This window comes from Mus caroli, chromosome 10 (assembly GCF_900094665.2).
Source record: "Mus caroli chromosome 10, CAROLI_EIJ_v1.1, whole genome shotgun sequence".
Classification (NCBI taxonomy): domain Eukaryota; kingdom Metazoa; phylum Chordata; class Mammalia; order Rodentia; family Muridae; genus Mus; species Mus caroli.
Window position 1 is genome coordinate 110426053 of NC_034579.1, and position 25516 is coordinate 110451568.

At 46.2% G+C, this 25516-nt stretch overlaps 1 protein-coding gene across 1 annotated transcript in view; it reads left to right on the forward strand.

Moving 5' to 3' along the window:
• Positions 1-439: 439 nt before the first annotated feature.
• Positions 440-25516, forward strand: part of Cpm (carboxypeptidase M) — a 50853-nt gene continuing 25776 nt past the window's right edge. The window contains exons 1-2 of the mRNA XM_021175295.2: positions 440-457; positions 651-813. Of these exons, the coding sequence (XP_021030954.1) occupies positions 654-813 (160 nt within the window). The 5' untranslated portion in view covers positions 440-457; positions 651-653. The remainder of the gene's footprint in view (positions 458-650; positions 814-25516) is intronic.

Genomic DNA, 25516 nt, shown 5'->3' on the forward strand with positions numbered 1-25516 from the left:
TACTAAACACTTTTGTTGGACATGTTCCTGTACCGCACACTCGGCACACGTAAGGTTCACACACACGTTCTCTCTTGAAAGCTCCCTGGCTTCCCCAGTTGCAGCACAGGGCTGAAAGCCTGGCCCAGCTTGGACTCCAGGTGGCCCGCCCACCACCCACCATGGGCACCGTCTGCGCAGCGTTCCCGGGACCGCGGTGGCGGAGGGCAGGCCCCACGTCCAACATGGGCTCCAACAGGTCACGCCCCACCGCCCACCAGGCTCGCTCACTGTCCTCAATACCCTGCAGCGCACGTTGTCCTGGGAGCTAGGGCGGAGATCCCGCCCCACGGGGCGGGAGCGGCGCGAAGCGGGCGTGTCAGTGGGCGTGTCGTCCGGGGCCCGCCCCTCTGTCCGGGTTATAACTCCCCGGAGCGCCCGGCGCTCGCCGGCGGGCGGAGACGCGCGCCTGGTACTGGTGAGATTTGCGGAAGGGTGCTGTTGCGGGGACTCGGGCGGGCTGCGGGGCTCCGGTGGGAACACCTTCACCTGGCTCCTCCGAGGAGGGAACGTGGAGCTCAGGTGCCCCCGAGGGCGGAGAGGACTCCGGGCTGGCGATGCCTGCGCTTCTCCGGGGCGGACCCAGCTGCTCACTTCTCCTCCATCTCTAGGACATGGACCGCGCGCGCCTGTGGCTGGGGCTTCTGCTGCCCGTGGTGGCCGCCCTGGATTTCCGATATCACCACCAGGAAGGGATGGAGGCGTTCCTAAAGAGCGTGGCTCAGAACTACAGTTCGATCACGCACTTGCACAGCATCGGGAAATCTGTGAGAGGTAGGTGGCCTCCTGCGCACGTCCCTAACCCTCAACCCGCGTTCAAAAGTAAGTTGAACGACAGCGCCTGGTCCCCTGTTGGTGAGGCTCTCCAAACGCGCTCCACGCAGGTAAAGCACACCTTGCCCAGTCAGTGGTTTCCTGCTTTTGTTTGTTGGTTGATTTTTTGTTTTTGTTTTGTTTTTTCAATTTTGTTACATCTGGAGAGCGGTAAGAGGAACTGTATATATATATATATTGTCGTTTCTCTACAGAGAGTCATTGTCGCTTAGTCCTCTGTTTTATTGCCATTGGGGATCGGGAAGTAATTATCTGAGAGGTGTATCTTCGTTCCTTTTCAGGGTAAACATCTTCCTCAGTTTCCCTTTTTGTTGGTTTCCTTGCATACTGATTGTGACTGTTAACTACGGATTCCTCAGGTCATTTTAAAACTAGACAGTGCCATACTTTTGTGGAGTTCTACACATGTGTGATTAACCTGATAGCTTAAAGTTATGAGAAAATGTAGGTCTATATTTAAAGGCTGTTTTTGAAGGATACACCTGCTTGGTAGTAAGTCGCAATGAATGATCTCCTTAGCATTTGCAAATGTATCACTTAGTCTGCTTTAATTTTGAAACTATATATTCTTAGTGGAGAGAGTAGATGGGGATCCAAGAAGTTAAGGATTTTGGTCGAGTTACCTAGATGGCGATTCTATCCATCCATCTAACTAGCTAGCTAGCTAGCTCCTGGAGATAAAACTCAGGACCTCATTTGTGTTCCGCATTGTATCGTTAACCTAACCTGCTAGCCACAGAGGGTGAAGTTTTAGCCAGGACCCGCACCTGATCATTTTGGGTGGGGCAAATAAATTTAGCAGCTAGCATCATTTCCTAATCTTTTGTTACTACGCTGATTCTCACAAAAGTGGTTACCAGAAAACTTAATACCTGGCATGAAAGAGCCCTAAATTCCATGCAGTTTGGCTCAGCTGTGGAAGTTGTGTTCAAAAGTTCTGACCTGCAGTTTAGCACTGATCTCTTGACTCGACTGGAAGTCTTGTAACCACATTACTAAGCAACCAGTCACTTCTCATAACTGTTAATGTCATGGTTCAGTTCTTGTATTACAGAGAAATATTAAAAATGCAATAAAAACGGCTTTGACTGTGTAATAGACGCTTAATTTTGAAGCAGCATTGCCAGAGTTGGTGTCAGAAATCATCTAAGGGCTGGAGAGATGGCTCAGCGGTTAAGAGCACTGATTGCTCTTCTGAAGGTCCTGAGTTCAAATCCTAGCAACCACATGGTGGCTCATAGCCATCTGTAATGGGATCTGATGCCCTCTTCTGGTGTGTCTGAAGAGAGCAATAGTGTACTCATTCATTAAATGAATAAATCTTTTTTTTTTTAAAAAAGGAAATAATCTGAAATCCTCTGATCTCCACAAACCTCAACTATGGAGGTTAGTTATGCGGAAAATTATATCTTGAATTAGCATACAGATTGAATCTCTTAAAATAATTTCTCCAAGGGCTAGAGTAGAGCAAATTTAAAGGATCTAAGAAGCCAGGCAGTGGTGGTGCCTGCCTTTAATTCCAGCACTTGGGATTTCTGAGTTCGAGGCCAGCCTGGTCTACAGAGTGAGTTCCAGGACAGCCAGGGCTACACAGAGAAACCTTGTCTCGGAAAAAAAACAAACAGAAAAAGAAGGTCTAAGAATACTAATTAATATAAAAGAAATGTACATCGCAACTAACTTGCTGTTATTGTTCAATCATTTTGTAACTACCAAGGTGATGGGATGCTGTTAGTCCAAGTACCACAGGACTTGTGTGCTTTTGTGTTTTCAAACACAAGGTTCTTAGGACAGATGTATGAGACTGTCCGCCTGCGAGCCGCCTGCTCACCTGAACTCAAATCTCAGGAAGAGTGAATGAAAGCCAGTAGACGTACTTGATCTTTGTCTTTAACCTTGTATGCGCGTCAGTGGTTAAAGGATGAAGGGACTGTGGTGTAAGAAATAAAGCTGGCACCAGCAGCCAGATACTTATACTGTGAATGCATCTCTAAGTAATTACTTGGATTAGGGGAAAAAAAAAATCCCAAATCTACCGTTAGGTTCCAGGGTAGGTCAAACTGTACACCTATGATTGGCACCTGGTTGCCAAGGTATCCCTGAATTTTAGAGTGATAACTGAGGTGTAGTGATTCTTCATGGCGCTCTCTCCCCGGACATTTGCCCTCCGGTGTGAGGTATGTGTACTTAGCACATGGGGTTTACCCTGGTTGTCTTTATTTACTTTTTACCGCTATTAATATGGGCAGCCTCACCCAGATGAGGAAATAATGGCTAATTGGGCAAGCGCACCAGTGCACCTTGGGTTTTGTGAGTCTCCGTCATGTTTCCATTATTGCAGTTATGAATTTTACTTCCTTCCCCACTGCACACTACTTTATTATTTATTTTTAGGAAATATGATTTCGGACAGCTGATGAATCTTGATTTTATACTCTGATTATGTGTGTTTTGTTAGTCATTCTCCATGTTGGGACGTTGGAATACTTTCTGATACTGTTATAAATGATGATATAAATCCATCGATACATATCTTACATACATGCCTTAGTATACATGCATGCTTTGTCTACAGAATCCAAAGAGGGCATCATATCTCCCTGGAACTGGGGTTCCAACAATAGCAGCTTCCACGTGGGTGCTGGGAACTTGATGTGGGTCCTCTAGAGAAGCAGCCAGTGCTCTTAACCAGTGAGCTATCTTTCCAGCCCTGAACTTTTACTTAAAAAAAAAAATTGAAACCTACACATTTGAGCACAAATTTACTTTTTAACCTAGATTTAGACATAGTAGATGAGCCATATTTGACTCTAGGTTTTGAAGGCATCCTTAAAACTTGTTGACATGGTGTAGAAAAATCTTAGGTGAAAAACGAAAAGCAGTACCAAGTGGACCAGGGCACAATATTCACTGTCGGTGGTGTGTGTGTGTGCGTGTGTGTGTGTGTGTGTGTGTATGTGTGTGTGGATATGTGTGTGTGTATGTGTGTGTGGATATGTGTGTGTGTATGTGTGTGTGTATGTGTGTGTATGTGTGTGTGTGGATATGTGTGTGTGTATGTGTGTGTGTTCATGAATTGCATAATTTGTTGAGCACACAGACATGCCTCATCTGTCCCTTGTTATCAGGAATCCTCCTTCAGATACAAATGTATTTATAGTTAATTTCTCAGGCTTGGCCATCTGCATCTCACTAAACCAGTTTAGGACAATTGATTGGTGGGTTTTCTTTTTTTTTTTCTTTTTGTAGGAGGGTGTGTTTTGTTTTTGGTTTCCTGAAATAGGGTTTTGGCTCTGGAGTTTGTTGTTTTGTTTTGTTTTGTTTATTTTCCTTTCTTTTTTTTTTTTTAAAAGATTTATTTCTTTATTATACATAAGTATACTGTAACTGTCTTCAGTTTTTCTTGCTCTGGCCCTGCTTGCTCACTGTAGCTGTCTTCAGACACCCCAGAAGAGGGCATCAGATCTCATTACAGGTGGTTGTGAGCCATCATGTGGTTGCTGGGATTTGAATTCACATCCTTCGCCCTTCGGAAGAGCAGTCGGCACTCTTAACCGCTGAGCCATCTTTACAGCCCCTTGCTTGTTTTGTTTGTTATTTTGAGACAGGGTCTCACTGTCTGTCTGTCCTGGGTAGCCCTTGCTGTTCTGGAACAGAGCTCACTGTGTCAGGCTGGCCTTGAACTCACAGAGATTCTCCTGCCTCTGCCTCCCAAGTTCTGGAATTAAAAGCATGTGCCACCACCACCACACCCATCTTAAAACAGGGTTTTTGATTGTTTGTTTTGTTTTGAGACAGTGTTTCTCTATAGCCTTGGGTAGGCTAGAACTCACTCTGTAGACCAGGCTGACTTTAAACTCACAGCGATCTGCCTGCCTCTGCCTCTTGTGTGCTAGGATTAAAGATGTGTACCACCACTACCACCCAGTAAAACAGGGTTTTAAATGTAGCTCAGGTTGGCCTTGAACTAGCTCAGGTTGGCCTTGAACTTACTATAGAGTGAGTATACAGGCTTGCCTAAGTGGTCCTACCTCAGCTATCACAGTGATGGAGTTGTGAGAGTAGTTACAAAGTTGAGGATCTAGAAGTCAAACTTGGGTGGGCACCGTGGTTCCGAAGCCTGTGCTCAGACATTGCTGTCTTAGCTGTGAGGATGTTCACCACAGCACTGCACATAACAGGAAAGATTTACAGATAAACTCAATACCCTCTGACCATTGCCAGCTGTGGCAAAATGCTTCTCTAAAGAGACGGGAGGGATGTGTTGGGAAGAGTAGCAAACTTGAGTTTGAATCATGTGTACGCACGTGCATGTGTGAGTGCATACAGAGGCCAGAGGGCAACACTGAGTGTCTCCCTCTATTGCTTTCCACCTTATGTTTGAGACAGAGTCTTTCACTGAAGTTGGAGCTCGCCATTATTTGGCAAGACTAGCTGGCAATGAGCCTGGGGATCCTCTTGTCTCTGCCTACACAGATGGGGTTACATTTGCAAGGCACCGCACACAGCCTTTTAAAGATGATTTAAAATTGGGCCCGTGAGATGGTTTGACCGGTTAGTAACTGTGCTTACTGCCAAGCCTGACCTGACAGTTTGATTCCTGGGACTCATGTGCTGGAAGGAAAGAAACCACCTCTGTAAGTTGTCTCTTGATTTCCACTTATGTACTGTGGCATGCGTGGATTGTACACAAGTTTTAAAAGTAATAAAAAAATTTGATCTATTATTAGCTCATAATTTCTCAAAAAAATGTATATTAAGGGGAGAAACTCTAAAATACTGCTTATGATATCATCGCAGTGGCTTTTCGTTGTGGTTGAAGCATAAGGAAGAATTTATTTCTCTTGTTTGTTTCTCCAGGAACTTACTTCCACAGGTCGGCTGGAGCCTGTGCGCCTTCTCAGGTGTCCAGAAATCTCCCCAGAATTGGCTTAGATTCTTGCTCCCACAGGGCAGAGAGTGAGCTTACATTCTCTCACACTCTCCTGCCCTTGACTGTATAGGCTTAAGATAGTGGTTTCTCCTGGAGTGTTGGGAGGGGTGTGTGAGCCATGTATGTAAGATTTGGGCTCAACTGATGTTTTTCTTCACATTCTGCTCATTTTCCAAACATGCTCCCAAAAACCAATTTGCTTGAGCTCCTGTATAAAGTGATGGAAATATTGACAGATCCAGGACCGAATCTCAGAACAAACCCTGAAACCTTGGAATTTGGACTTTCACTGTCCACGTGTGTGATTTAAAATCAGCTAAACTTAGTAGGCATTTCCCTTTAAGAAATCTAACAAAACCTTGTTCTGAAACTATTTGTGGATCTTGAAAATAAGCATTTTTCAAATGTAAGAAAATGTGTTATACATCCTTTGGCTTTTTAGTATAATATTTTAAGTGGGAATTGAGACAGAGGCTATCCAAAGAGTAAAGTAGCGTCTTACCTTGCTTCATTTATAGCCAGGATCTTTTTGGTTTTCCAAGACAGGGTTTCTCTGTGTAGCCCTGGCTGTCCTGGAACTCACTCTGTAGACCAGGTGACTGTGATCAGCACACAGTCTGGGGACAGCCATCTTGAGCGTGAGACCTTGAGCTAAAGAGGATTCTCACTGAGGACAGCACCACCCCCTGGAGGTTGTTTGGGGAAAATGAAGGGAAGTTTGGATCTCAGCTCAAGACTGTGGGAGGTGGGTGAAGCATGGAACAGTCACACATGGGGAAAGATTGACCCATTCAGTTGTTAACTACTTCCATAGATGAGAGTCCTATCAAGTGTCTAAATCCAAAACAAGGTTGATGTACAAAACCTTCCCTCACAGTTTTAACTTACACTGAACTTTTCAGGAACTCGGCTGTAGATAAATTGACAGCAACTTACATTGTTTTTTGCTCTTGGCTTAATCGAGAGACATTTTCACATCCTGCCAGTCCGTGACTGACTTTCTCTTTGCCTTTGGCAGAGTCATCTCAAGAGCTTTTTATAATTTGGCATCATATTTTATATACAATAGTTTTTATTTCTCCTTTTAGTGCAGTTTGAATGTTAGATTGGTTCTCTTGAAACTATGCACAGAAATGTGTTATGAAAACATATGTGTTATACACCAGCATAGAAAAGAGGACGTTCAAATTACAGAACTCAGCAAAGTGGGGGAGAACCAGAACCAAGATAAGAACTCTGGGACACAGAGGGCTATGAACTCTCTTTCCTGGAGATAAGCTTCATTTCCTCTGGCTGGCACCAGCGTCAGCCTTACCTCCCCCCCCCCCAACCCCCTTTACCGTCATGAGGTTCTTTACAGAAATTCCAATTCCTTGGGGTTCTTTGTTTCAACAGTCTGATAGCCAAAGGGAGGGGGCCAGGTGTCTTAGAACATCATTGCTCCTGCAGGACAGTTACAGTAATATAATTTGTGGGGAACTGAGTACCATAGCCACATCCTTAGCTCAGAAGGCCCTGGAGGAAGCCAAAGGACTCTTAGCGCCTTTTGGACTGTAAACAATGTAATTGAATTATTCACCAGTTGGTATTCAGAACAATACTAGACTGGTTCTCTTCCCTCTTTTGTCCTTAATTCTCCCACACACACTGACCAGAAGGGCGTTAGGAGAGGATAACTATTTTAAAAGTCCTTTTCGGTGGGAGACACTGACTTTTGTGAGAATGTAGGAATTGTCGCGTGGGATGCACAGATTCATGTGCAGCGCGTGTGGCTGTGTCGCAGAGCTTTCTTGTATTCCAAAGGAAGATTCATTTCCACCTTGCTGATAACACCAAAGGCAGAGTCAGATTTCACAAAGGGCTTGTTCAGTTGAGGTCAATTCCTTTCATTTTCCTCTCGCTCCTTTGGAGTCAAGTGTAATAATGATAATTTACAGGTCTGCATAGTTGCCTCCAACTTGTGAGAAACAGAAAGGAAATTAGGAAATGTCTCACTCCTACCGCATAGCAAATCTTACTTGTAAAGGTTTTTAGGCAGTGGTAATATGTCCTAGCACAACACAGCTTTTGCAGAGACTTCCAGGTCTCTTATGCAGAAAGCCCCTTGACCAATTGATTCTTTTTTTTAAATTTATTTATTTTATGCATATGAGTACAGCACCAATGCCCTCTTCAGACACACACCAGAAGAGGACACCTGACCCCATTACAGATGGTTGTGAGCCACCATGTGGTTGCTGGGAATTGAACTCAGAACCTCTGGAAGAGCAGTTGGTGCTCTTAATTGCTGAGCCATCCCTCCAACTCCTGGCCAATTGATTCTTGATGGAAAGCAAGGGCCAGTCCTCTCTGTGCAGGCCCATAATAAATTAAGAATGGTTGGATAGAGTCTGCCTGGCTATCTCACACTTGCTAACAGGGCGAAGCCAACAAAAGGGAACATAAGGATTGCTCTTGATTTAAAGTCAGGGCTGGGGAGCTCTCTGTTTGTAAAGTGATTGCTGTAAAAGTCGGAGGACTTCGTAGAACCCACCAAAGCCAGGAGTGCTCCTGTGATCTCAGCACATCCATAGTGAGGGGGCAGTGGACAGTGCAAAATCCCTGGAGGTTTATGGGTCAGTTAGCTTGGCATATGCGATAGGAAACAAGAGACATCTCTCAAACAAGGTGAAAGGCAAGGACCATCATTGAAGGGTGTCCTCTGTAGTGCATACATGTCAAAACACACATACACATGCATGCACATGCACACACGCATATATACACATATACACACATACACACATGTATACACACATATATACACATATACAGACATACACACATGCACACATACATGCACACACATATACATACATATACATACAAAATGAGAAAATGAAGGAAGCAGAAGCATTGGAGTTTTTTTTTTTTTTTTTTTTCTGAGACAGGGTTTCTCTGTGTCGCCCTGGCTGTCCTGGAACTCACTCTGTAGACCAGGCTGGCCTTGAACTCAGAAATTCACCTGCCTCTGCCTCCCGAGTGCTGGGATTAAAGGTGTGCGCCACCACGCCCGGAGTTGGAGATTTGTTCTTGAAACAGAACCAGTGGCATATGCTACCAGAAGGACTGGTAATGTGAGGAAGAGAGAAAAATGAAAGATGACCCTGGAGCGCATGCTTTAACCCTGAGGCTACAGGCTTTGGCAGCTCAGAGCATTCATGTTAACTATTAAGACAGAGAAAACTAGTAGAGGCCAGTTCTGGGGTGATATCAAGAGCTCAGACACAAAGGCCAGGCGTGGTGACACATGCCTTTACTCCCAGCAGCACTTGGAAGGCAGAGCCAGGAGCATCTCTGTGAATTCAAAGCAGGCTCCATCCACATAGTGAGTTCCAGGCCAACCTGGGCTACACGGTGAGTCCCTACCTCAAACCCAAACAAAACAAGTCTCTGATTTAAACAGCTTTCTTAATCTTCAAGTCCTCAGTAGATCTTCAGCTGGGCTTCGGAGGGTGTTTATGTAAATGGCACTCAGGAGAAGTTTGGCCGTGAAAATGAACTCGGAGATCATCTACTATCGATGATATCAGCAGCCCTGAGAAGAGCGAAACTACCCTACAAGAGACTGAGGACCAAGAAAAAGCTAGAACAGAGCTGAAGGCTAGCCCAACGCTTATAGTCTGGTAGAGCCAGGAGCCAGCAAAGGAGGGGGAATGGAATCAGGATGGAGACGGGGAAGGGGTGGGGGGGGGGGCACGGACACTAAAAGTTGAGCCACAGGACGGTGGAGGCACCCAAGGTCACATGACTTCCACCACCAGGGATTTTTAAACAGAACGCAGGAGGTACCCAGGGTCACAGGACTTCCACCGGGAATTTTCTGGAAGGAGTCTATAAGTCAAAATAAGCTCCTCCCCAAGGCTGAACGTGCAGCAAGGGCCCGGCGCAGAAGCAGCAGGCAGAGGCTATGGTGGCAAGAGAGAGAGAGAGCACAGGTTCTGCCCCCCTCAGGGACTTGTTCCCAACCAGCTGTAAACCACAGAGACACCCGAACAATCCCTCCATCCAGGGAAGCCCAACAAAGACACCTCGGAGTTCACAGTTCAGTTTGACTGTCGGCAGGAGTATAGACCTCTGAGTACCAGCTATGCACTCCATCATTGTAAACAACGCTCTTATCCTGACCCCACTGCCTTGGGGTGGGTTCAGGACACAGAAAGAACAAAACTAGCAAACAGTTCAGGACTGCAGTGTTTTGGTTCAGGGTCATTGACAAGACTGCAGGTGTTCCCAAAGACAAGCGAGAACCAAGAAAGGCAGGCGTGACTGTGACAACCATTTCCTCTCAAGGTCATGGTTAATATTAAATGTTGCTGGGAGTCAAAACTGAGAGCCATAAACTTAAGTCATATAACCCGAACTGTAGTTACTAAAATTCCATTTTTCTGTTTACAGACTGGGTTGCTTTTAGCAGTTCAGTACCTAAAATTCAGAGCCTAGAAATATGGAGGTAAAGACGTTAGATACAACCCCTGCCCTGAAAGGATTGGAAGAACAGGAGAAAAGCAAGACAGCTAGTAAACAGATATGAATAGTTCTGTGGGGGCAACAGAGGGTAACGGGAAAGAAAAGGATAGTCAGCCAGGAGCAACAGGAAAGGCAGGGCAGACCGTGGGTGTGGGGCTGAAGGAGCCATCAACCTGGAGGAACAAAAGAAGCTGGCTGTGGCCAAGGGGAGACCAGAAGGCATGTGGACTGAGGGTCTTAACCGTGTTGTCTCAGCCATCCTTGATTCATCCAAAGGAGACTCGACCATCTGGGCTTTATGCCTGAGGGGAAGGTGACCAGTGCATTTCTTAGATCGGAAAAAAATTTTTCTAGCAATTTTATAATTTAAAAGGTTATTTTCTGGGCTGGTGAGATGGCTCAGTGGGTAAGAGCACCCGACTTCTCTTCTGAAGGTCCGGAATTCAAATCCCAGCAACCACATGGTGGCTCACAACCATCCATAACGAGATCTGACTCCCTCTTCTGGAGTGTCTGAAGACAGCTACAGTGTACTTACATATAATAAATAAATTAATTTTTTAAAAACGGTTATTTTTTTAGAGTTAATTTTATCTCCCCACTCTTTGTGTGCTAGTCTTAGTGTAGAGGTCAGGGGTCAGCTTTTCAGGATTGCTTCTTTCCACCGTGTAGATCAAACTCAATTTGTTTGTTGACCCTTTCTTTATAAGAATAATATATATGCCGGGCAGTGGTGGCACATGCCTTTAATCCCAGCACTTCAGGGGCAGAGGCAAGCAGATTTCTGAGTTTGAGGCCAGCCTGGTCCACAGAATGAGTTCCAGGACAGCCAGGGCTACACAGAGAAACCCTGTCTCAACCCCTCCCCGCCAAAAAAGAAAGAAAGAATGTGTGTGTGTGTGTGTGTGTGTGTGTGTATTCATTTTCTACCAGATTAGATCTTAGTTAACAACAGGTTTGGTTCATTAGCCAAAATCTGCATTTTGGCAATTCACATATGAATCCGTTTAATCCATATTTGTTCATTCCCCCCCCCCCCCCCCCCCCCCCGCCGCCGCTATCTCGCAGAACCTTTCCAGGCGGATATAAAGAACAAAACCCGAGCTTCCTTTGGGTGCTTGGTAAAGGTCAGAAAAGCTTCTCAGGCAAACGGATTCCCAGAACCCCAGCCCCTGGGCAGACCTGCAGGGGGAAGAGGAATCCCACGTGACGCAGGAGGAATCCCACGTGACAGAGGCTGGAAACGTCGCTTGCTTACATAGCTGGTCCATGCTAGTGCCGAGACTGAGGTCTGACCAGCAATACAAGAGGCAGTTCCCACCTTGAGTGCCAGAGACGAGGCTGCCCTTCTGTGAACTGTCCAGGAGGAGGATTTATCCCAGGGCATCTTAGCGTCCACAGAATCTTAATCCGCTCTGACTGGAAAATACAGTTAGGGATGTTTTTGTCATTGTGCCCTTTATTTTTGAAAACAAAATGTCCAAAGAACGGCGGTTATGTACGGAAAAGACTTTTGACTCCTGTAACTTCTCGCTAAAATTGGAGATATTCGTGGTCCCCAAGGAACTGCTTCCATCGGACATTCCATTCTTTGCCCTTGGGAAATGACGTCCGTAGGAATAAAATGGATATGTGATGGTTAGCAACGAGACTGGCCTGCTTTGCTAAATGCTGAGTGTGTGCGAGAGCTTAAATCCTCACTCTTGCGAATGAGATACTGCCATGCCCATTTTTCCAGACGAGAAACTGAGGCTAAGGGAAAGTGACTTAGGGTACAGATAGGAGTCATGTCAGGATTTAGAGCCCCAAACCCAGTTTTCAAATAGGTCTTTAGGACCTGGAGGCTTCCATAGAGGTGAGCTGGACTCCTTCCTAGATGAGGAGACAGGAGCCTGTAGGGACCCTCTCCCAAAGCCAGATTAGCTCAGCTTATCTGTCTACCTTGGGTTTCCATCTGAGACCTTACTGAGATATTGGCTCCACTCCTGCGCTGAGTATCTTGAAAAAATACTGCATTGACTTGGCATCTTTGCTATCAGGAGCAAACTGGTCATGTACTATCCTATCAACAAGTTACTGAGTGGGAACACTCTGGAGGGTGCCCAAGTGATATGAGTCCCTGTGCTTTGAGACTTAGCATTCTAAATGAGACAAGTACCTGTGACACTTTTTTTTTTTTTTTTTTTGGTTTTTTGAGACAGGGTTTCTCTGTATAGCCCTTGGCTGTCCTGGAACTCACTTTGTAGACCAGGCTGGCCTAGAACTCAGAAATCTGTCTGCCTCTGCCTCCCGAGTGCTGGGATTAAAGGCGTTCGCCACCACACCTGGCGTACCTGTGACACTTAACAAGGTCCGGAGCCCCCGGACTTGGTCAAGACAAGAGGGTTGAAAACACTGAATGTAGCCTTATACCTAGCCAAATAACGTTACTTGAGAGATCACCTGGGATCGTTAGGCCAAAGATCCTGTGCTCACCCACTTGACCCCCTCTCTCTAGCTGCCTGCACTCAGGGGCCTCTTCTCTCAACTGAGCTTCTGGTGTAGACAAGTCATGGGGAGGGACAAGGTGGAATAGGGAAGGGAGTGAGAGCCACCAGGAACCAGTGGCATCCAGATACTATGAATTCTGGTCCCTGGGGCAAGGCCAGCGCTCAAGTCAAAAGCAATCTGATAGACAGGACAAAGGCTACAATACCTTCCCAATTTGGGAGACGATACTAGTGCAGTGCTGGCGTGTAGGAGCCCCTCTGCATCCTGGAAAGGGGGTTTCCGTTCACACAAGTAGCAACGTTCTCATCACTGTGGGGGTGGCGTTAGCTGGAGGGAGAAAGCTTTGCCCTGTGTACTGAAGGTGGGGACAAGAGCAAGTTAAGAGAAAAATGTAAGATAACCTCTTGCTGACCAAACACTGAGGCTTAGAGGGGTCAAGGACATGGCCCACAGAATCAACTAACGAACAACTGCTCACAGAGATCAGGTATCCTGCATGTGTCTGACCTTGGTCCTCTGTGTACGTGTTATGGTTGTGTAGCTTGGTGTTCTTGTGGGGCTCCTAACAATAACCACTGTGAAGCCTGCCCCTTCCCCTGGTCTTGGTCAGCAGATAACCAATCTCATTATTCTAAACTGCTCTGTAATTACTCTGCTCTGTGATTTCTATCATGAGCTATTTAACTATCCCACAGTGCTGAGCATTCAGATTGTTTACAGCTCTTAGATATTTCAGATGGATGCTGTGATGGGGACCTTTGAACAAGCATGGGTGCTCCTTAATGTCACAGGGTGGGCATCTCTAAATTAGAAACCCTGTGCATGCATTGTACACTCACTTGGTAGATCCTTGATGTAAGGACATGCGCTTGTGCTCTGAGCACAATGTGAGCATGTACATTTGTCCCACATCCTAACTAACACTTGAACCTTTCCCCATTTTAGGAATAAAAATCCCTCCACTTTAAAATGCCGTTTTTATGACTGAAATTGAGAGTGGGTGAGTTTTCTCATTATCCAGCAACAGGACATGCGCAGTTACTACCCTTGAGGACCTAGCCTTCAGTCTGTTGCCTGTGTCCATTTTCTTGTGATTTCCCTCATTTGTGTACTAACCTGTAGGCTTTCTTCCGCCCTCTGTAACAAATGCAGCAGATATTTTCATCTATTCTGTGGCTTGTCTACTGGATTTTGTTTTGTAATATTTTTTGCCCTGTGTAGGCTTTCTGACTTGCAGAAGGTCCCGTTCAGCAGGCTTTTTCTGTAAGCTATTACCTTCCGTGTATCGTTTTAAGAAGTCACCTTCACCCCAAGGTCATAAACATAGTCCGGTGTTTTTATAGCTTCGTTTTACTGCCTAAGTCCATCTGGAATCTCTTAGCGTGGTGTGTCAGCAGATTTCACATCCCATAGCATATACTTATATGAATGTTCACATTCTCAAGTATCTGTGACTTTCATACACAGAAAGAACCATCAGGAGTTTGAAAAGAAATGCAAGAAACGGTGTCTAGGAGAGAGAAAGGATAAGGCATGCTGTCTGGGGGGAGAAGAGGGGAAAGGATGGGGTATGAGGCTGTGGTCTAAGCAGTAGATTGAGGTTGTAATGGCTCCAGGCTTTCAGTCCATCACCTGGACAAAGGTGAACTTGAGATAATACCCTATTCGAAAAAATATCCCAGCCCTGGTTAACTCTGTCTGCTTCCATTCATTCTGCCTGGAAAAAGCAAGACCTGTGAGAGTCTTTAAACATGTTAGCTGATATTTTCTTTAGATTCTAGAAAGATAGTGTCCTGTAGCAGAAGCATGAATAACAAGCGGACAGGAGCTGGATGGGTGATGCTCTAAAGGTGGTTGAGTCCGACTCTCATTTGCCCAACCACCCTTCCTTTCTTCCTCTGACATTGGACGCTGTGACCCTCAGTGTCTGTGACACTGAGTTTGGAGGCCCTGGTCAATCTATACAACCAACAAATTTGCTCAGCGCTGCGTGTGCCAGGCCCTTGGAACGTTAGCTCCGTCAACCTCTTTTTCTTAACACGCAAGTTAAATTTATTTTCTTAAAATGGACACTTGTATACATTAAATAGGCAAAGTGTAAATTTTCGGGTCTTGGCGTATTACACTAATTCTGCCTCTCAAGTCGGGCATGGTGGTGCATGCCTTTAATCCCAGCACTTGGGAGGCAGAGGCAGGCGGATTTCTGAGTTCGAGGTCAGCCTGGTCTACAAAGTGAGTTCCAGGACAGCCCCAGGGCTATACAGAGAAACCCTGTCTCGAAACACCCCCCCCCCAAAAAAAAAATCCCTCTCAAAGGCAGATTAGAAATTTCGTTTCTCCGGGATATATTTTGAATTATCAGTTTTTAAAATTTATTCCTAGAGAATTTCAAACATGAAATACGATCATTCCCATTCGCCTCGAGTACCTCCAACATATCCCTCCTCCACAACCAACTTAATAAAATCAATTAACCCACGCAGCTGCTGCTGACTGAAACTACCACCCAGCTGCTTGCCCCTGACTAGACACAGGGCCGGGTAAGCAGAGAACCCTCTGAGAAAGACTGAGCCCACATTACAGAATATCTGTTCAAGTATCATTTCACTCATGCTTTGAAAGGTAATTGCATCACAGTGCAGAAGCCCTACATAAAAATGCCTGCAAGCGGATTTCTTGGACTCCTCTTCATGCCAACCCATGAGAGATGTTTTAAGACCTCCCCATCTTTCAAACACAAGCCAGGTCTGACAATTCTATCGGATTGTGTTAGAGAGAATCAAGCGTGTACGGCTATCACATTGGCCTTCATCCACTTGCCTCCCTCACATTACACGTAAATGCAAAAGCTGTGGTGGGACTGCTTCTCAGTCTTCCCTCCGGGCCTCTTCATGACTCTTCATGCCCACTTAGATGCATGTTGGATGGATGGTGGCTTGAATAATACCTTATCTCTGTTTTTTTTTTTTTAGAGCTGGTCTCTTTCTGCATGATGCTTGGGTGTGTCTCCATGTATCTCAGTTAGGGTTTGACTACTGTGTACAGACACCATGACCAAGGCAAATCTTATAAGGACAACATTTACTTGGGGCTGGCTTACAGGTTCAGAGGTTCAGTCCAGTATCATCAAGGCAAGAACATGGCAGCATCCAGGCAGGCATGGTGCAAGAGGAGCTGAGAGTTCTACATCTTCACCTGAAGGCTGCTAGCAGAATACTGACTTCTAGGCAGCTAGGATGAGGGTCTTAAAGCCCACACCCACAGTGACACACCTACTCCAACAAGGCCACACCTCCTAATAGTGCTATTCCCTGAGCCGAGCATATACAAACCATCACAACAGGCATTGCTCTATTAGGAATGCAGTTGGGGACCACTGCTAACTTGGAGAGCCACGAGAAAACCCCAACAGATCCTCCTGCCTGCCCCTGCCCAAGAATCTGCCCCATCCTTGCAGGCCACCATTTGGTTGAGTGGTTCGGTAAGGCGACGAAGACAGCCTGATTGTGACCCAGGCCCACAGATCTCTTCTACTTCACTGAGGCCAAGAGTCACTGTGAGGGGATAAAGGCTGGCCACCAAGGACTGCAAGGGACAGTACAAAGTTGTGACTGAACCAGGCATGGTGGCACACACCTGTGATTGCAGGAGGAAGAGTCAGAGAAATCATGAGTTCAAGACCAGCCTGGTCTACACCATGAGTCTGGCCTGTCTAGGCTGCATAGTGAGACTTTGTACCACAATAATAAAAGTCTTGATTATGCCAGTGAGTTTGACATAAACCAGGACTCCCTTAGCCTGTGATTAAAGAATCTAGCATGGTTTAAGAGTGTGTCTGGAATCGCTTCTCGGCCTTTTGGCTACAATCAAGTGAAGAGTGTGTCTGAAATGGCTCCTTATGATTTGGGGGACTTACTACCACAGTTTCTTTATCATCCCAGAGGCCTGACTTAGACCATTGACTTAGTCAATAGTAGGCCATAGATCTGGCTCGGGGCCCACTCTTTCTTGAGCATAGCCTGCCAGTGAGCAGGGTGCCGCATGACCAAGCCGCCTCCTGTCCTTTGTGAAATTGACGGGTGTGAGTTGTTAATTAAACGAGTACAAGCTCAGATGGAGATAAGATATGCTTGAGTGGGCGGGAGCGCTCAGCTGGCTGACAGCAACCGCCCGCCTGCATCTCCCTCCTGAGATGGCGTTTCTCGACACATTGTAAGGCAGAAGCCGATCTGAGGATACAACTCATCACACGATGAAGCTACCGAGTTGGGCCTGGCAGATTTTCTGCCCTTAAATCCTCTGTGGGGGTGGCTCATGCCACCTTGGGTCTTCCTGCCGATGGTTCAACTTGGCCTTGGCATGCAGCATTGCTCCGTTAAACGTACAGAGCAAAAGCCGCAATTGCAGGTTGATGCCGGTGTCACTGAAGTTTCCGTCTGATCGGTCACTACCAAAGTCAGTTTGAGTTTTGTCCAGGATGTTTAGGGAAGTTCATTACAGATGGAGGCAAGTATCCAAGCTCTTACGAACACAAAGGAAACTAAACTCAGACTCTCCAGAAAGCAGTGGCTTTGTGTTGAGCCTGGTGCTTCTGTGGGATGGGGAAGTCATTGATGACGTTCATACTTTGTTTCCAAAGCCTCGAGCTCTTTGTCCTGAGAAAGGTGACTGTGGCGGGTGGTAACGCGAAGCCCTGTCACACACGAGAGTGAAAGTATCAACCACAGAGTAGACAGCACTTACATTTTCCCCTCGTCAGAAGCCACATTTGGAGGGAGATGTGGGAGGTCATGACAGAGCTGGCCAGCACCTAGACTTAGCCAACTCCTTTTTACTGTTCTTGTTGTTATTATTTGTATTTTGTTGTGCCTTGGTTTTTGAAATAGGGATCATGCTATGTGGCCCAGACCAGTCTCAAGCTCCTGGGATCAACGGATCCTCCCACTTTAGTCTCCAAGAGGCTGGGATTGCCCCACTAGTGGCACAGGGTTCTCTTAATTCTTATATTAATCACCTGGCCTTTGTGTAATTTCCTTGGTGAGGTATCTACAATGTCTTTGACCCACTTGCTAGCCATGTGCTTTATTTTGAGACATAGTGTCTTAGTTAGAGTTTTACTGATGTAAACAGACACTGTGACCAAGGCAACTCTTATAAGGACAGCACTTAACTGGGGCTGGCTTATAGGTTCAGAGGTTCAGTCCATTATCATCAAGGTGGGAAGCATGGCAGCATCCAGGCAAGCATGGTGCAGGAGGATCTGAGTTCTACATCTTCACCTGAAGGCTGCTAGGAGAAGACTGGCTTCCAGGCAGCTAGGACTAGGGTCCTAAAGCCCACACCCACAGTGACACACCTACTTCAACACCTACTTCAACAGGGCCACTCCCTGGGCCAAGCATATTCAAACATATTCAAAGCATCGAACATGGTCTCATGCAGTCCAGGATTTCAAGTTTCCTGTGTGCTGAGGAGCTGTCTCAAGCTCCTGATCTTCTTGTCTCTGACCCCAAGGTCTGGGATTCATAGGAATGTGCCACCACACCTGCCGAGTGATTGGATTTCTTCATGTCAAGTCTCCAGAGTTCTTTCTGTGTCCTGGATTATCAGACGTGGCCTAGGCATGTATATTCTCCCATCTTTTCTCTGTCATGATTCCTCAAACCTTTTGTTTATGTTTCAGCCCTATAGGAAAAAAGGCAAAAATACCGAATGTCACACAGACCCACCCCATGCTAATATTTTTTTGTCAAATCTATTTGTCTCTTATGAGTTCTATTGATTTTTTTTTGTTTTTTTGTTTTTTGTTTTTTTGTTTTTGTTTTTGGGTTTTTTTGTTTTTTTGTTTTTTTGTTTTTTTTGAGACAGGTTTTCTCTGTGTAGCCTTGGTTGTCTAGAAACTCACTCGGTAAAGCAGGAGGCCTCAAACTCAGAGATCTGCCTCTGCCTCTCTGCCTCTCTGCCTCTCTGTCTCTCTCTCTGCCTCTCTGTCTCTCTGCCTCTCTGCCTCTCTTCCTCTCTCTCTGCCTCTCTGCCTCTCTTCCTCTCTCTCTGCCTCTCTGCCTCTCTTCCTCTCTCTCTGCCTCTCTTCCTCTCTCTCTGCCTCTCTGCCTCTCTTCCTCNCTCTCTGCCTCTCTTCCTCTCTCTCTGCCTCTCTGCCTCTCTTCCTCTCTCTCTGCCTCTCTTCCTCTCTCTCTGCCTCTCTGCCTCTCTTCCTCTCTCTCTGCCTCTCTGCCTCTCTTCCTCTCTCTCTGCCTCTCTGCCTCTCTCTGCCTCTCTGCTTCTCTGCCTCTGCCATGCTGAGATTAAAGGTGGGAGCCACCACTGCTTGGCTGAGCTTTATTGATTTTGCTGAATTATTTATTAGAAGCAGTAAATAGTGTGTGCATCCCCTTAAATACTTTAGCACATGTCTCCTTCTAAACGTAGCTTCTACCTAGTCACAATGTATCATCTTTAAAGTAAGAAACAAAATATAACAGTTCAATAATAACAAACAGCATCCTGCATTATTAAGGTTTTGTGTGGTTCTAACCGTGCTTTTGAAACTTTCTGTCAGGATTATTTTTTTTAATTTTATGGGTATTTGCCTATATGTATGTCCGTGTACTCCTATGTGTGTGCCCTGTGGAGGCCAGAAGAGGGTGTTGGATGCCCTGGAATCGGAGTTCAGACAGTCTTGAGTAGCCATGTGGGTCTTGGGAATAGATGTCCTCTGGAAAAGCAGGCAGTGTTCTTACCCCATGAGCCATCTCTCCAGCCTCATAATCTGGGACAATCCCTTTGCTCTGTGTCCTCGTTGACCAGTTCATATTGACCCAACTTTCCTAATAGTTCCTAATGAGCCACCTCCTATCTACAAGCTCTCGGCTTCAGCTTCCCGCCTCATTAGCACTGAGATCACTAAATCTGCAAGGTCACCTCAATCGCTTCAGAAGCAGGCCAGGTGAGAAAGTGTTGTAAGACGTTTGTGGTTAGTGGCCCAACACAGACTTATCTTCTGGCCCCGCCCTCCTGGTGATGTGTGCTCACCTCTTCTAGGCTGGGCATCACGCCCTGGAAATTATGGAAATGAGTTTAAAGTGTAAACTCAGTTGACCAAGGGGTGTGAAATATCTTGCAATATTTGTTTTGTTAGGCCTTTGGAAGAACACTTTTCTTAAAGAACAGCCCCCTCTATTTTCCTTCTTGTGGACTTCCGTGAGTGTTGGTCTATTCAAGCTGAAGGGCAGATTTCCTTTGGCATGCGTGGCTCCACTGACTGCTGGCCAAGGTCTCCATCACATGATTCAGGCGCTGTTTATACTGGATACCTTGCATTAATTGCTCTGAGGCACTATACAGGAGAGCCTATTTATTTGTTTTATGCATATGAGTACACTGTCTTCAGATGTACCAGAAGAGGGCATTGAATCACCGATGATTTCAAGCTACCATGTGGTTGCTGGGATTTGAACTCAGGACCCCTGGAAGAGCAGTCAGTGCTCTTAACCGCTGAGCCATCTCTCCAGCCCTGAGGTTTGTCTTTTAACAAGCTCATGCTTACTGTGGTTTTGCTGCATTTGTTATAGTTGCTGGGTTGTGTGATGCTGGGACTCAAACTCACAGCCTCAAGCACGCTAAGGACAGCTCACTCGCAATGTTTCCAGGCTCAGGAGGATGAGGTGAAGTAGCACAACTCCGTGAAGTACCAATTCTCTTCATCCCCCAACATAGATAAGGAAAGTGATCAAGGAGACGAAGTGTCTTGCCGCACGTCACATGGCTCACAAGTGACAGCAGGTTCTCGAGGCTGGCAGTGCAGGTTTAGATCCAGTGCACCTCATTCAGGAACATGCCGTGCCTAACTAACTGCGCAGGATCTAAGGGATCAAAGAAGCTGTTTGGAGGCAGATGGCGTGCCACCCTGATACAGGTTGCACGTACTTACCAAACAAGTGATCTGCTTAGAGATCAAGATGTAAGAAGGGCACAAGACACGATGGTGGATGCCTATAACCTCAGCACTGTGGGGAGAGGCACGAGGGTTCCGGGGACCAGGCCAATCTGAGCTGCACAATGACAGTTTGTTGTCTCGAAAACAAACAAGGATGGAGATGTGGCTCAGTGATGGAGATGTGGCTCAGTGATGGGGTGTGGCTCAGTGATGGGGTGTGGCTCAGTGATGGGGTGTGGCTCAGTGGTGGGGTGTGGCTCTGTGATGGGGCGTGGCTCAGTGGTGGGGTGTGGCTCAATGATGGGGTGTGGCTCAGTGATGGGGTGTGGCTCCGTGATGGGGCGTGGCCTAGTGATGGGATGTGGCTCAGTGATGGGGCGTGGCTCAGTGATGGGGTGTGGCTCAGTGATGGGTGTGGCTCCGTGATGGGGCGTGGCTTAGTGATGGGATGTGGCTCAGTGATAGGGCGTGGCTCAGTGATGGGGTGTGGCTCAGTGATGGGGTGCTTACCTCAAATGCACATGAGGTTCCTTCCTCAGCACTGCAAACACAATCCAGAAAAACAAACAAAAAAAGGTCCATCTTTCTTAATCCATCGAATGTCCTAGGTTGGTCCTTAAAGGAGCCTCATCTTGGCAACTTTAGACTCCCTGCTTGTTCTGGAAGTTCACCAGCCTTCATTCAAGACTCTGGCTTGCCTGACCTTAGAGTGAAAGACTTTATGGCCCAAACTCAGGAAGGAGGAACCCAAGAATAGTCAGGTTCCTCTCCAGAGCAGCTTCCACGGAAACTTGCAAGTTAAAGTTCTTCTAATAAAAATATCAACAAGGATAGGCAGACCCCGAATACACACTTTTTCAGGGGAGGATTAAGTGGCTCGAAATGAACCTAATCATAAATTAGAACAGTTTGCACCTATAGACACCGGTCTGAAATAAGAACGCCAGTGGGCAGCTGGTGAGATGGCTCAGCAGGTAAAGGGACTTGCCCTGTGAGCCTAGAAACCAGAGCTCCACCTCTGGGTCCCATGAAAGGTGAAGGGAGACCACCCCCACACGGTTGCCCATAACCTCTGCATGTTCACGCACTGTGGCGTGCAAGTCTCTGTCCCTCACTATAGTAATGAGAGAGATGGGGGAGGGAGAGAGAGAGAAGAGAGGAACACCAGCCAAACTAGAAGGACCACGACATCACTGCCATGGGGGTGGGGGGAGATTCCCCAGTTCCTTCTGATCTCAGCTTCCACGGTAGTCTCTCAGTTCTTGCGATCCCCCCAAGAGAAGAATTCAACAGAACAGAACACAAGCAGTCGTCAAACCAAACAGTTGAGATTGTAGTCAGAACTGGCAAGGAAGCCATGCATCATCAAACACACTCCACTTTGCAACAGACGGAGACCGTTACAGAAAACCACAACCAATCAGAGTGCAGAGAACACGGGAGCCTGTGGTGCCCAGCCCCAGTACATCTCTATGGCAACTCCTGCATGCAAGGTTTGGGAATCATTGAAGAAGAGGGGGACAGAAAGATTGTAAGAGCTGGAGGAATGAGAAACCTGCTGTGAGATGGGAAACAGTACCCATGAAATCTCGGCAATATGGTTGCCTAGATAAGACCTAGACAAGGATGACACCAATAGACAGGCGAACTTGGGAGGGAGGAACCTCACTGAACAGCACTGATGGACAAGGAACTACAGGCAACCTAAGAAGGCTGAGAATGAGAAAAATAGTCTTCCTAGGGAGGAGCCCCTGTCGGTTATCTAATACCAAGTGATGTGGTATACATATCAAGTGAAACGATATACATATAAGCATGGTAGGATTATAATATCAAAGAAAAAGAGGCCATGGATTTGAGATAAAATACGGTGAGGAGGGCTTAGACGTTCTGAAGAAGCAGAAGAAGAAAAATGATGTAATTGCTTTAATTTAAAAAGAAGTTTGGCCGGGTGTGGTGGCGCACGCCTTTAATCCCAGCACTCGGGAGGCAGAGGCAGGTGAATTTCTGAGTTCGAGGCCAGCCTGGTCTACACAGTGAGTTCCAGGACAGCCAGGGCTATACAGAGAAACCCTGTCTCAAAAAAATAAATAAATAAAAAATAAAAAGAAGTTTGTTGGTTTATTTTTAAGCATATACTCTTTTAAAAAATAAGAGGTCTGATCAGACAGTAACGACCCTAGTCCTGTGGGTCAGGACAGGACCTGGTCCTTTGGAGCCCTGAGCTGCATAGTGACCACTGTTAACTAGCTTAATATCTTGACCACCAGTCAATCACTACCATTATCTTAAAGCTGTTTCTCGGCCGCCCATTGTCCTTTATGTTGTATCTTTGGAGGCAGGTTGGTTAGTACATCCTGGATCCGACCTGCCTGACATCACTGAAACAGAATGCTTCTGCTGTATAAAAGAGAACTCCCAAAGGACGATACATTGTAGCGTTCCCCATGGATCTTTTCAAATCCAAGAGGCTGGCGGTGTCAGGCATGTGTGGTCCAGCGTGTGCTTAGCATATGTGAGGTCCTGGATTCAACCCCAGCACCAAAAAAATTCAAAGGGACAATTAAGAAATCTCTTTACATACTTGTTTGCACTTCAAGAAGTTGTTCCAACTTCTCATTATTATTACTGACCTGTCCTTTAAAAAAGACAGGCAGGAGCCGGGCGTGGTGGCGCATGCCTTTAATCCCAGCACTCGGGAGGCAGAGGCAGGCGGATTTCTGAGTTCGAGGCCAGCCTGGTCTACAGAGTGAGTTCCNGGCAGGCGGATTTCTGAGTTCGAGGCCAGCCTGGTCTACAGAGTGAGTTCCAGGAAACCCTGTCTCGAAAAACCAAAAAAAAAAAAAAAAAAAAAGACAGGCAGATTATGTTATCTCTCACCCAAGGGACCAATAAGGGAAATTGGGCTTTTTATAGTATGAGACCTCTAGAGATTTTTTTTTAAGCTTTGGGGATTTAAAAACAAGTTTCCTGTCTCTATGTGAAGGGAAAAAAAAGGCTAGGAAAAAATAAAAGAGAAATTATGATGGTTGATGTGACGATTTTGTGTCTAGTTTTTGAAAACTTTGTTGTTGTTTTAAAGATTTAGTTACTTATTACATGTAAGTACACATGTAGCTGACTTCAGACACACCAGAAGAGGACATCAGACCTAATTACAGGTGGTTGTGAGTCACCATGTGGTTGCTGGGATTTGAACTCAGGATCTCCAGAAGAGCAGTCAGTGCTCTTAACTGCTGAGCCATCTCTCCAACCCCTAAAATCTTGTTTTACGTGTATACTTTTCTGTTTGCTGTGTGTAGGAGGAGAGCAAAGCGGATGGGGGGAGAAGATCACAAGGTGAAGAAGACGGGATCTTGTTTGGGTTGCCTCTCACTGATACGCTCTCCTGTGTGCTAGGGGTCTTAACCACATTGAAATCAGGAAAAGGAGATGCACCCCAAGCCAATTCATCCCCTCTCTTTGCCTTCTTCAATTAGAAATGTCCAGTCAGGATGGAGGAGTAGCTCAGAGGTAGGATTCTTGCTACTAACTAACCACTTGTCGGTAGAGCACTCACAAAGCCCTGGATTTGACATCTAGTTTTGTTTTTTTTTAAAAAAAACATAAATAAAAATGGAAAGGCTGCCGGGTGTGGTGGCGTGTGCCTTTAATCCCAGCACTCAGGAGGCAGGGGCAGGTGGATTTCTGAGTTCGAGGCCAGCCTGGTCTACAAAGTGAGTTCCAGGACAGCCACGGGCTATACAGAGAAACCCTGTCTCGAAAAAACAAAAAAAAAAAAAAAAGGAAAGGCCTATCATTTAGGAATGAAAATTCTCCAAACCACCTTATCACCTGTTCAGCAAGAAATAAAATGGAGCCCAGCTTTGATGTTCCTCTGGTCTGATACAAAAACATTCCACCCATGGGGACAGATAGTGGGAGCAGATGAAACCCCATCCTTCAGCTGGCAGAGTCTAACCTGAAACCAGATGTGTGCTTTGGACTTTGGCACTTTCTTTTATAGAAGTACTCCAAGAAGGTTCATCTACTCTGGAACTGATCTAGGAAATTGACTTCCTTCCAGAGCCCATCCCAGTGGGCACGTTGTTGGCAGGTCACAGGGGTTTCCATCATAATGGGGGGGAAAAAAACCCAAAAAGAGAAAATCCACCACCTAATTTCTGAGCAGGGTGTGACCTCAGCTCTAGCGGACCTCCCCTGATTTGTTTGTTAATTGAGTCGCTTGTCTGTATTCAGCAAGTATTTATTGATCCTCTATTACAGTGTATGTGCCAGGACTGTACTAAGGAAGAATGGTTGCCCCAAATTCAATCAATACAGAGCAAGTTCTAGGCCAGCCAGGGCTACACAGAGAAAGCCTGTTTCAAAACTTAAAATGGTGGGAAGGGAGGAGATGGGAAAGAAAGGAGCGGAGACAGCAGGAAAGACGAGGAGGTTAAGTGGAAAGGGAGTTTTTCTTGAGCCTTGAGTGGAAGCTGGCCACAATGGTCATGCTATCCATGCATTCTGGCTATACAGAATGCAACAGAGCAACATTCAGAGAGCAACACGTAACAAAGACTGTGGTTTGTGGCACCGAGTGGGATACTCAAGGCAGGAAGGAGCAGAACCTTGGTAGCCCAGTATGCTGTTGAAGGATGGGGCCCTCTCCTAACGCTATAGGATCCATGGTAGATAAAGCAAGTGGCTTTTATAATCCAGTCTCTGTGACTACTCCCCCAAGTCACAGTGACATCGTTTTATTCAATGATGGGAGCGGTGTGTGAAACAGA